Source organism: Tympanuchus pallidicinctus, unplaced genomic scaffold, assembly GCF_026119805.1.
Source record: "Tympanuchus pallidicinctus isolate F22 unplaced genomic scaffold, pur_lepc_1.0 scaffold7, whole genome shotgun sequence".
NCBI classification, from domain to species: domain Eukaryota; kingdom Metazoa; phylum Chordata; class Aves; order Galliformes; family Phasianidae; genus Tympanuchus; species Tympanuchus pallidicinctus.
In genome coordinates, this window is record NW_026294791.1 from 23,233,733 (window position 1) to 23,248,169 (window position 14,437).

Here is a 14,437-nt window from a genome sequence, read left to right on the forward strand (position 1 = left end):
ATTAGGAAACATTTCTTCTCAGAAAAAGCAGCCCTTTCCAATGCACCACCATTCTGAGTGTGTTCCCTCAGTCACAGAAGCATTAACAATGCCATCATTAAATAAAGAATTTAATGCTAACATTTAAGCAAATACTCCAATCAGTGAACAGCGTCTTAAATAATTAAACTGATGGCTTTAATAAAGCTGCTCTCACAAGCAGTCTGTGAATCAACCCTGTGCAGTTTAAAATTGTATGCTTCCATCACGACCTTTGAATCTTCACGACGTTGAATCTTCAGCCACAGCCCATGAGCTCAGCTGTGGGTTTTCTACATTCAGGTTGAAGCGATGTTTGAGAACGGGATCGCAAGGCAGAAGCACGCCTGTTGCTGGCATCTGTGCTGCAGGCTCCACGCAGTAGCAGCTGCTCTCTGACTCAGGAGCAAGGCTCATAGCTTTGTCCCACAAGGAAAGGCAGCTCTGTCCACTTCGAGACCCCAGCTCGACTTACAAAACCATCCACCTCACCACACCACTATCTCTGAGACTTGCAGGTCTGCATTCCTGTCAGCACATCAGATAAAAACGTTAACAGATTCTTGTCCCCTCCTGATGTGCAGTGAGAACAACTGCCACATCCTGCCCCAGAGCTCAGGTTCATGGCTGAGCTGCCTTGTGCTGATTTATACAAAGCTTTGGGAGCTTTTCAACCCTTCGCTAATACAGCAATAGTAGAGTGCATAAACTCAGCATCAGTTTCCTTTGGGTGCTGAATGCTCTTTATCTCTCTAAGCTGTTCCTTACCAGCAAAGAAAAGAAGCACACAACGTGCTCAGAAATTGCTGCAAGCATACAGATGTATAAAGAGAGATGCACAGTCATTCTTCAGATGGATGTCTAGAAAGCAACACAGCATAAAGAGCAGGAGAAAAGGGAAGAAGCTTCCAGCCTTTCCTTAAAAGATTGAGTCCAACACCTCTGTATCTGCACTAAGTGGTTTGCCCCTCTGACAGCAGGAGACGGGTGCAGTGGGAAAGCATCAGCTAAGCAAAAAAGATTCCTAACTGTTGACTTTTAGAGGCACTTTTCTTCCTGAGAAATGCAATGGAAAGCTCCACCGTGCAGCAGGGCCAGTTGTGTGAGCAGAGGCATAGTGTTCACCTCACCTGTCTGCACCAATGGCCTCGTCCACTTCTGGGTTTCAAAGAAACTACCACAAAGCTATGCTACCACAAAGCAAGCAACCACAGGCCATACACCACAGAGCAGAGGACGGCACCAGAGAAAAGGAAATAAATGTTGCATGCTGTGGGAGAACCACTGTTTGAATTGCAAGAAGACTGGACCACACGCAAAAATGATGCAGCACAGCCTTTTTGTACTGCCAAGTGACAATATGGCAAGTTGAGGTTAATCCTTGCAAGGAAAAAGCTTTGTGGACCAGTGCTGGAGTGAGCAAATGTTATTTAACACTAAGTATGACTTCCTCTCTTTACCCCTCAGACTGCCATGTGATGTGCTGCTGGGGCTGGAGGCACCGAGAGGAGTGTGGTGCTCTGGGGGATGGCAGCACTTGTGCTCAGCAGCCAGTGGTCTGCCTCCCAGAACACTTCCAGCCAAGACCTGGGGGCGGGGAAAAGCTTGTGTCCAGCTCCAAACACCACTACCTCCAGCATGCAGGGGAGAGCTCCCAGCCACCCACATCCGAACCACAGCCCACAAATAACACCCAGAGCAACTTTCCACCAATATTTCTCTCAATTTGAGCTCAACCCTGCATTTCTAGATCACTCCTCTCCATGACGGTCAAATGGAGCTGCCCAGTCTGAGCTGCCCACCTCACACCTTCCTGATCCCCAGATCTCAACAATTTTCATTGCCTGAAAACTCATTGGCAGGGACCCAGCGCCCCACCAGGCAGGGAGCAAAATTTTCTGGCACACTGCTAGAGGTAGAGCAGGGTCCTGTCCACTGACCAAAGGCGTTCCGGGCTTTGGCCATTGCAAAAGCCTTCTGTCCCACGTAAGGAGAATACAGTGCCATTTCCTAGAAAAATATACCTTTATTTACCATCTGTGTTTTGCCCAGGAGAGAGCAGCCCATGCTCAGCTAGGGCTGGTTTGCTCAGGTCCTATCAGTGAGAAGGGTACCTGGCCCCTTATGCTGTACCCACCACCATAGGATGGGGAGGATTCAGCAAGACCTTGTTTTCACCACAGGGCCAGGACCCCTCACAACATCACCACTTCCAGCACATTCCTTGCAAGGTGAGTTAAATAAAGGGGTGGGGATATTTTCTGGGAAGGGAAGAGTCAATAATTTAACACAAAACAAACCTACCATGCTTAACAAGCCAACTGGTAGGTGGGTGCCTGTCAGACAATTTACAGTGCCAAGTGTCCAGGTGGGATGGGCAGACCATTGCTCAGGGGAAGCAGCCTGAGCTCACTCCTACATCACCACCGATGGCGTGGCACAGCACAGCTCAGACTGAGGGCCTCTTGGACACAGGCCAGCTGTCCCCAAATGGCCTGAGCTGACGGGGGGCATAACAGCATGTGTGGGCCAGTGCCGCTGAGGCCCTGGCACTTTCTCAGGTAGCAGTCTTCTCGAGCAAGTAGTGAGTTTCAACAGGGTCTTTGATGCACTACGTTTCAGGGCTGTGGTTTTATTCAGAGGAAGAAAATGCGTGATTCTCTTCAGATAGCCACAGGACAGCCCAGGTGCTTCCTAGAGGTCTGGATTCAAGCTTTTACCTGTTGCTTGAGCCTTCTCATGCAGAAGGCTGAAACGTGGTGTCTTGATGGGTTTCCTAGAGTGAGACCCTGCTTTGGTTTTGGCAACATAGGACCGTTGCCTCTCAAGTGGCCGTCATGCCCTGCATGTCCCGGTGTGTGGGGTGCTGCCAGCCACATTTCAACAGCACCACTTAAAGCTTAAATAACCCAAAGAATGTCTTGGATTCCTCAAAGTTAACCAGATCAATTTTGGAAACGTTGACATACAGACTGTCCCTCTCCCTGAGCTTGAATAAAGCCCCCAGGTAGCTTTTCCGGGCCCACATCTTCTCCTTTGTACAGTAGTTGATGCGCTTGTCCTCCATCAGCACGTGGCTGCCTGGTGAAGCTGGGTTTCTCTTGTAGACAACGTGTGTCAGCACCTCGTTGTCACAATGCCTTCCCCGGAAAAGCACATTGGAGTACACAAAGTACAGACCAGTCTCATTGATCACAAGGCCCTGGGCACGGTACTGAACGCCACTGGTAAAGGCATGACCAGAGATGGGTTCCCACTCCAATGGGAGGTTCCGCTGCGTGGGGTTCCCTGGAAGCCAGAATGAGAGTGGAAGTGCAGTAAGTACAAGCACTAACGTGTTTTCCCTTCAGTTACACCCCAAGTCACAACCAAGTCACCTGTTCTCTGTGTCCTTTGTGCAGCATGAGAAGTCTACCCCAACCTCACGGAGGTGGGAGTTCTCACCTCCCGTGTGCTCAATTGGCACTGAGTTGCTTTTGAAAGCACCTCATTGACAAAAACAAAAAACAAAGGAAAAAATATATCTCTCAATAAAAAGCCTGAATAAGAGGAATATTTTAGCAGTGGAATAACTTCAAGTTGCCAGAGCACACGCATTTCTAAAGGAAAATGAGGAAGTCTGTGCAAGGCAGTTCCCTGCAATGACAGCCAAGCTGCCCCTTTCACCTCGGTAACATCTGCCCTGTTCTCTGCTCCCAAATCTTGCTGGCCCCTCAGCACATACCTGTTAAGTGTGCTGCCTTCCTTGCTTCCTTTTTCACCGGCTTGCTCCCCTGCCCTGCATGCAAACAGAGGAGACTTTAGCCCTATGCTCCATGGAGAAGCCAAACCAGTGAGAAGAACAGGTATCCACGAGGCTAAAGCGAGGTAGATTCCCAGCAGCAAAGAGCACATAGGCACCATGGCTTGCTGTAAAGAGATAGAAAGATGCTCAGCCAAATGCTACAGAACATTAGAGAGAGTTAGAAAGGAAGAGCTGAAGCAAAGGATCAGATGTGATCCAAAGCAAAGGGAAAAAACAAGACAGCAAGGAAAGTTTTCATCTTCAAATGACTCCACCAGTGAACTCAAGCAGAGGACATCCACTCAGGTTTAAGGAGAGGGATAATACAGTGCCTTTACATGGCTTCTTTAGTCCGTGTTGAGGTGACTGCCTGTGTCCTGTCACAGACATACCTGCTTTATTGCCCCACTCCAGCCCAGCACCTCCACGGCAGCGGAAATCTGGCTGCCAAGTACCAAACCTCCTTACAGCTGGACCAGAAAAGCTATTTGAGACATCCTGAAAGCACCTGCCTAGCCAGGCAGACCCTGTCCTCAGAAGGGCAGAATATGGGTAAGAGAATTCTACCTTCCATGGAGGGTCTGAGTCCTCCTAGAGAAATGGGCTGGTTACAGTGACGGGGCACAGGGACCCCATCCTACTCCATCTTGCCCATTCTCTCAGTGTCTACTTCTGAGCATCAAGCCCTCAAATTTTAGAAACATCTTGTTTGCTTAAGCCAGTTGTTTGTCCTTCTTTACAAAGATTTCATCACTAATAACACTAACACACATCTTAAAAATGACAGTTTGAAAGTTCAAAATACGATTTTAAAATTGTTCCATTGAGACTGAAACTACTTTTTCTTTCCTCTAAATTTAGGAAAAAAAAAAAAAAAGTAGGTTCTTTTGGAAAGTTTCAATTTCAGTGAAAAGACATTTTTTAAAGAGAATAAAATCACCATAGAATCAGGATCTTCTCACCTAACTCTGACTGCATCGAGACTTTGTACCAAAGGAATTTAGGAACAAAGTTGCTCTCTCTCAAGGGTACAAGCAGATCTTCCAATCCCAAGGAAAACAAAACTCTGTATGTCATCCCAAAAATCTTACAGACCAAAGAGATAAAGTGGTAACACGTGCATCTTGGTTCTCTGCTCTCCTTCTGTGCATGCTGTTGCAGTGCATTAGGACAGCCAGAAATTCACTTCCACAGCAGAATCCCTCTCAGTATCAGTGCCCCACTTGGGTCTGGGAGGCCCTAAAGCAGAAGCAAACTGTTCCACACTGACACCACTAAGCATTCCAGCAAGCAGGATGCAGGACCCCCTCCCCACGTGCTCTTCTTCAAGCGAGTGTAATGAGTACTTCCAGAGCATCAGAGCTGCACCCTTGCCTTTGCACCTGACAAGGGGAGGCAAGAATTTGGCAGGAACATTCACACACGCTGGCAAGGAGGAGTTCCTCTACGTACATCAACTCACCTATGAGCTTCTCCAGGGCTGGAGGGATGTGTTCAGTGCTGACAGACTGTCAAAAGAAGAGTGACAAGCTCCCTTAGCAGGGTGAGAGCACAAAAGCACCATCTAGATGCAGCCAGACTATCTCAACAACGGCTATTCTGAGTGCTCATGCAGAGCTGCAAGGTTAAGTGTACAGGGAGAGAGAGCCTGCAGCACTCAACCATCAGGACAACCAGATATGTACCACAGTCACCAACAGAGCAGTCCTTCACAGTAACAAACAGCCCCACGCACACTGGCATGGCAGACACATCACTGCCACTGTTTTCTCCCCACAGCCTGTGTGGCCAGCAGGCAGACTTTACCTCTCTGAGTTCAGCCAGTTCCTTCTCCAGGTGGAAAATCTGAAACATGCTCAGCCCCACTCCAGTGAGGGCCAGCAGGATCAGCAAGAAGATCACCAGGAAGCCGATGCTGCTCCTTTCTCTGTTGCTCTTTGGCTTTTTCCTCCGATCGGGTACCGGTGGAGGGAAGGGAGCAACAGGGGATGCTGGATGGCAGGAGGTACTGGCATCGGCACAGCCATCCACCCAAAAGATCTGGGGGTACATATAGTTCAAGTTCTGCTGCATGGCTGGGAGTGGGATGGGCTGGACGTGCTTTGTGTGATCTTCCATGTGGCAGCCAAAAACTGGCCCAGACTGAGCCCTGGGGGAAGACCCAGCTCCGCTTCTGTGTGCCTGCATCATCCCAGCTCAGATGCCGCAACTCTATGAAAGCCTCAAGCAGCAACAGCAAACCCCAAAAAGCTTCCGCCCTCGGCTGCAAGTTCACGGCACCCGCCTGCTCCTCCCAGCAGCAGCACGCACATGCAGCTGTACAGACCTAGTGGCAGGCTGCACTCACACAGCACCAGCCCCAGGAAGGAGGTGTACAGAGCAGCACGGTGCTGTCAGGCAGGGGCTGAGTAATCAGCCAGCCACCCTTTCCAGCAGCCCACTCAGGCAGAGGCAGCTGCTTTTCCACTGCGGTGTCCTGCACCACAAGCAGGGGGAATAACACTCTTCTGCTTCTGGCATCCTGCATGAGAGCTGAGAGACAGAGCTGAGTTTTCCCCTTAGCAGAAATATGAAGAACTTATATCAAGTACAGCAATAGGCACTCAAGAACTGCTTCGTTTTGCAAAGGACAAATTACTTACTGCCGCCTGCTGTCCTCTTCCAACTTGCAGCAGTGCTGGAGAAGGCAATTCTTGTTGCTTTTCAGTCTTCTCTGAACAACGGCGAGTGCTGCAGTAGGACCTCACCTGGCTGGGTGACTGATCAGACACTGCACTACTCATCTTGGTGGAACTTCCTTGCCTTTCAAGGAAGGATTCAGAGTTCAGGCACACTGCAGGGACCAGTGCTTTTAAAGGCTCACTGCCAAATCATGAGGAGAGAGAGCATCTCCATTTCTCAATTTAAGTCTTCATTGGCTGCTGATTGCTAAGTAGTGGCAAGGAGCTGTCCCATAACTTTCCCATAACTTTACACAAAAGACTGTCCATAGCTATTTGCTCTTTTGTTTCAGACATAATGAAGTGCATTTATAGGAGGGCAGTGTTTAAAAAATGAAATGCTTAGTGCAAGAACAAACGTAATTTCTGTCTCTTATGTGGCTGAAGAAAGCAGCCCCAACACACAGGTTTTGATCTTGAACATCAAGATCTGCAGTTCAAGGTTAGCATGCTCTAACAATGTGTGCACACTGGTTTCTCCAAAGCAAGGGCTGAGTTGTGCCTCCAACCACACCAATCAGTCAGATGTGCACCACCAGACACCCCGCTGCTTTTTGAGAACGCTCACCGCAGCTCCTTGCTGAAAAGAGAATCCACAGCACAAACCATTTCAGCAACCTCTAGGGTCTTGTACTTCTAGCTCTGACACAAAAAATAAAAGCAATTGAAATGCACCTCCAGCAGTTCAAGCCTACTCAATACTCCTTCTCAGAGCGCTGAGGACACCGCCCCTGTGACTTGCTGCAAAACAGACACAGGTGCCAGGAGTTCCTATTTCTTTAATGCCCTCTGAGGCCCTTCAACAATGCAAGGGGCAAAGCTGAGAGCTTCCTCCCTACTGAGCTCTCTCTTCAAATCAGGCAATCTCTACCTTTCCCTCAGGTGGATGGTCAGGTGTTTGAGTTGTCTTCCCCCTCCAGGCTGCCCTCTATGCCTTTCTGACACTGATTAATTTCAATGCGGACAGCTCATCTTGGTGGGATTGTAGGCACGTGAGCAAGATCCCTTAAACGTCACAGATGTGTTTGTCACTGACCCACTGCTTCCTATTTTCACCAAAATGCACATATATTTTTGTAATTCGTGGGTAAGCTGATGAAAGCCCTGTTTCGGCCATGCCTGCTGCATCTTCTCTATTCAGATCAAGAGCCCTTTAACACCACACGTTGTGGCAAACCAAAGACGAGGGTTATTTTACCATCAAAGAATCCACCTCGGTGCTGAGCACACTTTCAGAGACTTCTCCCTCCCCGGCACTCTCTGCCATTGCTGCCTGCTGTCACACTCTCTGTTTCACCTGTAGCCACCTTCAGAGGTCACCTGGTAAGCAGAGCCAAGTGGGAGCACATCCACGTGGCACATCACGACACCCGCAGGCTCTGCTTTCTGCTGCCTTCCTACTGCTCAAACCATACACAGGGCTAACAAGGGTTTTGAAGTGATGGCAGGACTGTTTGCTGCAGACAGACACCCACGTCACAGCAAGACTTTTGATAGAAAGCAAGGAACTGAAATTTCGGCAAAGTTGATCTCACCCAACATAGGAATCAGGAATAGTGGAGCAGGATAAAAGGACAGGAGAAGGGCAAAAAGAGCATCAGATTTCTCTCTCTGCCTCCTAAGCCCCTCTTTCACCACGTTTGTCAGCAAAGAACAGCAAAAGACAAGACCTGGTTACACAGGCAGAAAAAGACAACTTGCTTAGAAGGATCCCTCCACCTTTCACTATCCCCAGAGGAAAGGTGGCAGCTCTTGTTAACTGCACACATCATCAGGCTGAAGTTTGTGCTGACAGCAATTAGAATTAGCCAGCAGCTAAAAAATACATACAGGTACAAGTTTGCATGCAAGGATTTAAAGAACAATTTAAAAAAATGCTGTGTAGGAGGAAGACTTATTAGACTCTGGACATAGTAAAATATGTATTTGAAGATGATATTTCCTGTTACAATAATGACTAGTAGAAATGCTAAAAAGCAACTCTTGAAAGCCCACGGGGCAGCATAAATTACACCCAATAGCAACTGAAGATGTAGTTAAGAAAACGAACAAAAAGACGGCATTCAAAGGTAGGGTTGTGTTTGTTTGAAGCGTTAACTGCAGAGGTGACAACCTCTTGCTGTCCCAGGCTAGGCCTGGCAACCAGAGTCAGAGCAATACTGGTAAGTACCAGCCACACATGGCAAAATGGATGCACACCGTTCATGCTCACTAATGGGTACCTCAGAAAGAGAAACTGAGAGCACCACCCAAGAGAAGGCTTCTGGGGTTTTTTTTTTTTGCAGCAGGGAAAGCATGAGGGCCCAGGAGCTCAAGCTCACAGATAGCACCAGGCTAATACATGGGGAGATGCAGACAGCCTCAGAATGCATGTTACAAGTTTAAATTCAGCTTCAGAGAGGCTCAGAAAGGAGTGACAATAACTGACAGACAGCAGAAGCATCCCCTTTGGTTTATCTGAGAGCAGAATGGCAGGGACGCAACTGAGGATCCTACACAGCTCCACAGTGCTCCCAGCTGCCTCCTCCATATGGTAAGGCACAAGAACGGTGGATCCCACTGCACTCTCCTCATTTGACCCTGCTGCCCCAGGACAGCCCATGGAGACAGCAGCAGCTCACAGCATCCTTGGGTTACACAACGCTGCGGTGAGCGCCGACATCTCAGTGTTGTTTCTTTATTACGTTTTTTTTTTAACAGTTCAGTTTTCCAGCCAAGGGTGATGCTTTCCACTTCCCTCTACAGTCAACTCTTCACTAGAAACACGAGGCACATGTTGAGATGTGTGTTGGTACCAACAGCTCCCTAGAGAGCTGTTCACATTCACAAGAGAGCAGCATTCAAACCCCATTTCTGACCCCATTCAAACCCCCAGCTCTATGGCATCGCAATGCTTAGCACAGCCCTTTTCCAGAGAGCAAGACATTTTTCTCTCTCTTGTTCATTAAGCACATGCAAACTACACCCTGCTCCCAATGGGCCGGGATCAGCAGAAGGGGCACTGAGCTCTGCAGAGACCTTCCGAGGTAGGACAGAATCCAGCAGCACAAAGAGCCATTGCAGCCGAGAATTGAAAGCAGCAAAGATTCCATTTCTTTTGATTGCGTCTGTAATGAAAGCTAGGAAATTAAGTACAGGGCTGTGAGGTAATGGGATCGATTGCTTGAACATACGGGAAACAAAGACGCAGGTGATCTAATTGTATGCAACAGCCTAGTTATGAGAAAATGGAACAGCTGCTGTGGCTGCTCAGAGGTTGCAAGGAAGACCACAGCAAACACGCAGATGCTGATTTCCCGTTATCCCCAGACAGTCAGTAAGTGCATTCACAAACCCTTCAGGTGGGATCCACGCCCTGCCCCACGCTGCCAGCACACAGCCAGCCTCAGCAGTGGGAAACACCAGCTGGTTGTCAAACACTGACCATGCCTGTGCCGTAGCCCCCTGGGCAGCGCATGCAACCCTCAAGTCAGCAGTAATCGTGCCGTGTTACAACTTATAAGAGATGTTCCCCAGCTGTTTCAAGTTATATTTAATAAGAGTCATAGAGTTTCTTCTTTGCTGTGAGACTGCAGAGGACCCAGTAGGATGCAGGCTCTCTACCCAGCACACATCTAGCAAAGAAAAAACTAGTTTCAAGACAGCCAGCATTTATCTTCCATTTTTATGTCCTAAGGAGTCACATCAAAGAAACACAGAATGGTTGGGTTGGAGTGGACATTAAAGATCACTGAGCTCCACCCCTGCCACGGCCTGGCCGCCCCCAGTTCAGGCTGCCCCGGGCCCATCCATGGCCTGGGGCACCTCCATCTCTGGGTGGCAGTGCCAGTGCTTCACTTTTGAGTGAAAAACACTCCTCTAACCTCTCATCTAAATTTCCTCTTCTACTTTAAAATCCTTGCTCCTTGTCCTATCATTATCTGCCCATGTAAAGTTGGTACCCCTCCCACTTGTAGGCTCCACTCAAGCATGGAAGGCTGCAGTGGGCTTTCCCCACAGCCTTCTCTTCTCCAAGCTCAACAAGCCCAATTCCCTCAACCTTTCTTCACAGAAGAGGTGCTCCCAGCTCCCTGAGCATCTTCATGACCTCCCCTAGACCCACTCCACCAGCTTCACATCTTTCTTGTGCTGGGGCCCCTTTTATTATTTTTCAAATTGGGGAAGAGATGCATAAAAAAGATGCATAAAAAAGATAGGAAAAGATTTTTCCTATCCATTCCTAAGCTAACCCATTTTTATCTGAAAAAGGTCTGGAAACATTAGATCTTCTCAAGCCGATCCAAACCCCAGAAAGTTTTTCTTTAGCAACACCTGATGCTGTTTGACACTCAGGGTTTCCACAAGATAAGACACGCTGCTTGATGGCTGCCTACCCACAGCACTTTGTGGTCAGAGCTCTACGCTTTGTTCCAAAAGCAGTGGAACATTTGCACCAAAGTGAAGCATGTTAAGCTGTTCCATCCCATCTCACGCTGCACACCGGCAAAAGCAGAAGCCACCTTACACTTCAGTTCTCTCCCCACCACAGCTAAAGGAGTTCACATATTTAAAAGAAACTGCATTTCCACTCTGATGCTTAATGCATATAAACAAAATGTCTTATTTCAGCAAACATGGCTGAGCAATACCTTTATATGATGCATATGTTTGTGATTATCCCTTCTCTGATGGAAACACTTGTGTTACTTAAATATTTGGTGCCCCTGGGCTTGCATGAAGGGATCACAAAAGTGTTCCAAATTTTCCTGTGTGTGACAGCTTTGACAGCTTTTTGCAACAGGAAACAACAGCTCTCTGTGCTCTGACAGGCTCCTCAAGGTGAGCGCCTGGCCTGCTGGCTGAGTGTTGTGGTTTGTCTGTACAACCACCTCAGCACACTGAGGTTGTAGCAGAGCTCCAGAAGCTCAAACAGATCCACTGAACTCCCACAAGCATCCTGCTCAGGGCTCCCTGCCTGCCATCACCTCTACAGATGTACTACATTTATATCCTAAGAGATGAGACCCTTGGTTTCCATAATTAAGCAGCCAGATTTCTTGTTATACAGGCTGCTGCCAAAGTCAACAGCTTATTTACAGAGATATGCTTTAATGCAAAAGCAACTTCCTCATGGCTGTTCTAATCTGGTTTTGTTTTAAGCAATATAACAAATAAGGTTGGCACAATATAACTCAAAGACTCCAGAAATCCACAATGAGAGCCAGGAGGCCAATTCTATTCAATAACCACTTGGTTGGAAACTGAATTGGTTTTTGTTTGTTTGTTTCTAAAGCAGGGCATCTAATTTTAAGATTAGTTTAAAGGGGAAAAAAAAATCTTAGATAGAACAGCAGTTGGACACTCCTCTCTACATGCCCGAATCTCGAGAATAGCAGCAGCCTGAAGGAACACTGCACTCCAGTGGGAATCCTGAGAGCACATTGCTTTCACCACCCGATCTGTAGGAAGCAGAGAGAAGGACAGATGCTTGGGCAAGCTCTGAGCCACAGGAGGCTTGGGAACAATCACACACTGAGCACGTGCTGGGGAGAAAGGATACAGCCCTCGCTGCTCAATATGCATGCTGCTTTTATGGCATTTTACAGCACAAAACATACCACAAGACGGACCAGGCCCTCCTCTGAAGTATCCACAACGCCTCAGTGATTTGGCAAGCTTTATAAGCCACCTTCATGAGAAAGCGTCGTCTCTGTAGAGCACAAACAACTTAGGAGAGCCTTTATTTCAAAGAAATCAGGTTAGTCAGCGTGATATTAATAAAAGTGAAATAGGAAGCTAAAAATTACTCAAGAGCCCACATGAAAGGGTAACATTAAGCAAATGAGAACATGACTTTAGGAGCTTTTCTGAAAAAGAAAATAAAAAAGTGATTATAAATAATTAAAAGCAGCAAGCACAGCAAGAGGAAGCTGTGGTTCAGTTCCATCCTACTGCCAGAAGCAAATGCACAGCTGCAAGAGCACAAGCAGCCTAGGAGGCTCCTCCCAATGAGCCTTTCCAGCGGTTGAAGCACAATGTGGTCGGTTGGAAAGTTTAGAGCAAGGCACAGATGAAATGTTTGGTACTGTTTGGCAACAGTAATGAGAATATGGAAAGTTGCTCCTCAACTGACATGCACCAGCAGTGATCCTAGGACAGAAATATTTTATTGACAGGAGTCATGAGTGCTAACATCAATATCCACTAAGCAGCACAACAGGACTCTTAGGCTGATGTCTCTCACTGTACGTCCAGTTAATCAGACACTGAAGAAGTTTGCACTGTGGGCAATGCTTTCTCTCCCCATCACACCAGAGGAATTCATGCGAGCTCCTGTACTCTCCAGCCCAGAGGCAGCATTTCTCAGGAACAGTAAGGAGCCTTCAGGAAAGTGAAGCTACAAAGCTCATGACATTATAATGTGGGTTTCTTAAATACTGATTCTGAAGAATATCTTCAGAACTACATGAATACTATGAGGTCCTCCAAAGACAGTCTTGAAACATGAGAGACTGAGTGAGAAACATTCCTGACCTTACATTAGCTGCCCCTTATGGCACCTGCCACATCTCCCACATGGATTGCAAGCCACATGGCCTGAAATCACATAGCTGAAACAGAGCTCTGCTCTAATTTGGACATGCATTATTCCCATAGCATGTTGCCTGTACATTAAAACTTTATTGCTGGTATTTTATTTTATTTTTTTTTAACCAAACACAATCATTCCTTAGGTTATTAAGCCCTGCCCAGGTTTAAAATCAATAGATAGTCGGGAATACAAAACTGTTTGAAAGGAATTTAGTTGCACGCCTAAAATCACTGACAAGGAAATACGTACATCTGCTTGGAATTTAAACGTGCAGCCTACTCACAATTACCGACACCTGAGGTACAAAACAGATCTTAGCAGCAAAAGAAATCAAGAAGGTGCTTCAGTTCGAGGCCAAGTATCACCCACCCTGAAGAGGACGCGGTTGGTACATCAAGGTACACCAAGTGCTTTTAAAGCACTCTTATTGTATGAGGAAGCACAGAGGAGTGCTGCTGACTGCTCAGTTATTTCTACGTGATCCTCAAGGATAGCTCACCAGTGCTATGGGGTAATCTAGTCTAGGCAAAAGGGTGAGGAAAGGGCACAAGAGCTGTCCAGTCCAGCAAAACAGAGGAAGGATTCTGGCTGTCCACACACCACCATGGTTCCAGAGAAGCTTGGGTTTCACCAAGCCCTGAGCAGCTGCTTCCAGGAAAGGCAATGCCTCCTTGCCTCACAGCAATCCCCACACAACAGTTGATAAATACAAGACCACCACCATCTTTGATTTAACTTCAGTTTCACAAATTTTTTTTTTCCATCCAGAGCTCAGAGGCCAGCAATAACAAAGGATAAATAAAAACTTGATAGTTGGAAACGCATTTGACACTGCACATCCCATCATCAGTCATTTGGCCTCGTTCCATACCTCTCAATTTGAGGTTTCAGCACACGATAGCAAAGAGGGGCTTTTCTAAGAATTCGGTCGTGTCCAGCTTCACTTGTCTGACGAGAAAAACAGCTCAGTTACAACCGAGACAGAAAAGAAAAGCAAACTTCCTACAAGTGACGCATCAAGAGGAAGGAAGGTAAATTGAAACAGAAAACCCACACCACAAGAAAGCCACACACCCCCAAAGCAGCCCTTCCTGCACTTCTCAATGTATTTTTTTTTTTTTTTTTTTAATCAAAGCAGTTCCCATGGTGAAGCTGGAGACTTTTGTGAGAGAAACTAGCACTGGGGAGGTCACATTTGAAGAGAGGAGTAAGGGGCTGGACTGCCAATGGATTTGCCATTTGGCTGCACACAGTGCAGCTAGGCTCACTGCAAGTAAGCTGTTCTGGCCTCACGCTGAAATGTAAAGGTCACTCCTCCTTGGAGATGCGTTTATGCCATAAGAC

General features: G+C 47.3%; 1 protein-coding gene across 1 annotated transcript; it reads right to left on the reverse strand.

Annotated features, from left to right (window-relative positions):
• Positions 1 to 2,024: 2,024 nt before the first annotated feature.
• On the reverse strand, positions 2,025 to 14,359 carry FASLG (Fas ligand). Its single transcript, XM_052666690.1, has 4 exons — positions 5,609 to 14,359; positions 5,265 to 5,310; positions 3,743 to 3,796; positions 2,025 to 3,306 (listed from the first exon to the last, which is right to left on the reverse strand). The coding sequence occupies exons 1-4, from the start codon at positions 5,990 to 5,992 to the stop codon at positions 2,912 to 2,914; spliced, it is 879 nt and encodes a 292-aa protein (XP_052522650.1). The 5' UTR covers positions 5,993 to 14,359; the 3' UTR covers positions 2,025 to 2,911.
• Between the last annotated feature and the right edge of the window lie 78 nt (positions 14,360 to 14,437).

Bases quoted from the DNA above. Each gene is read 5' to 3' on its own strand.
- FASLG (XM_052666690.1), bottom strand. From the start codon at position 5,992: ATGATGCAGGCACACAGAAGCGGAGCTGGGTCTTCCCCCAGGGCTCAG. The intron at 3,797-5,264 runs GTGAGTTGATGT...GTTTGCATGCAG, and splicing joins AGCCCTGGAGAAGCTCATAG to GGCAGGGGAGCAAGCCGGTG. The intron at 3,307-3,742 runs GTATGTGCTGAG...TCTGGCTTCCAG, and splicing joins GAAGGCAGCACACTTAACAG to GGAACCCCACGCAGCGGAAC.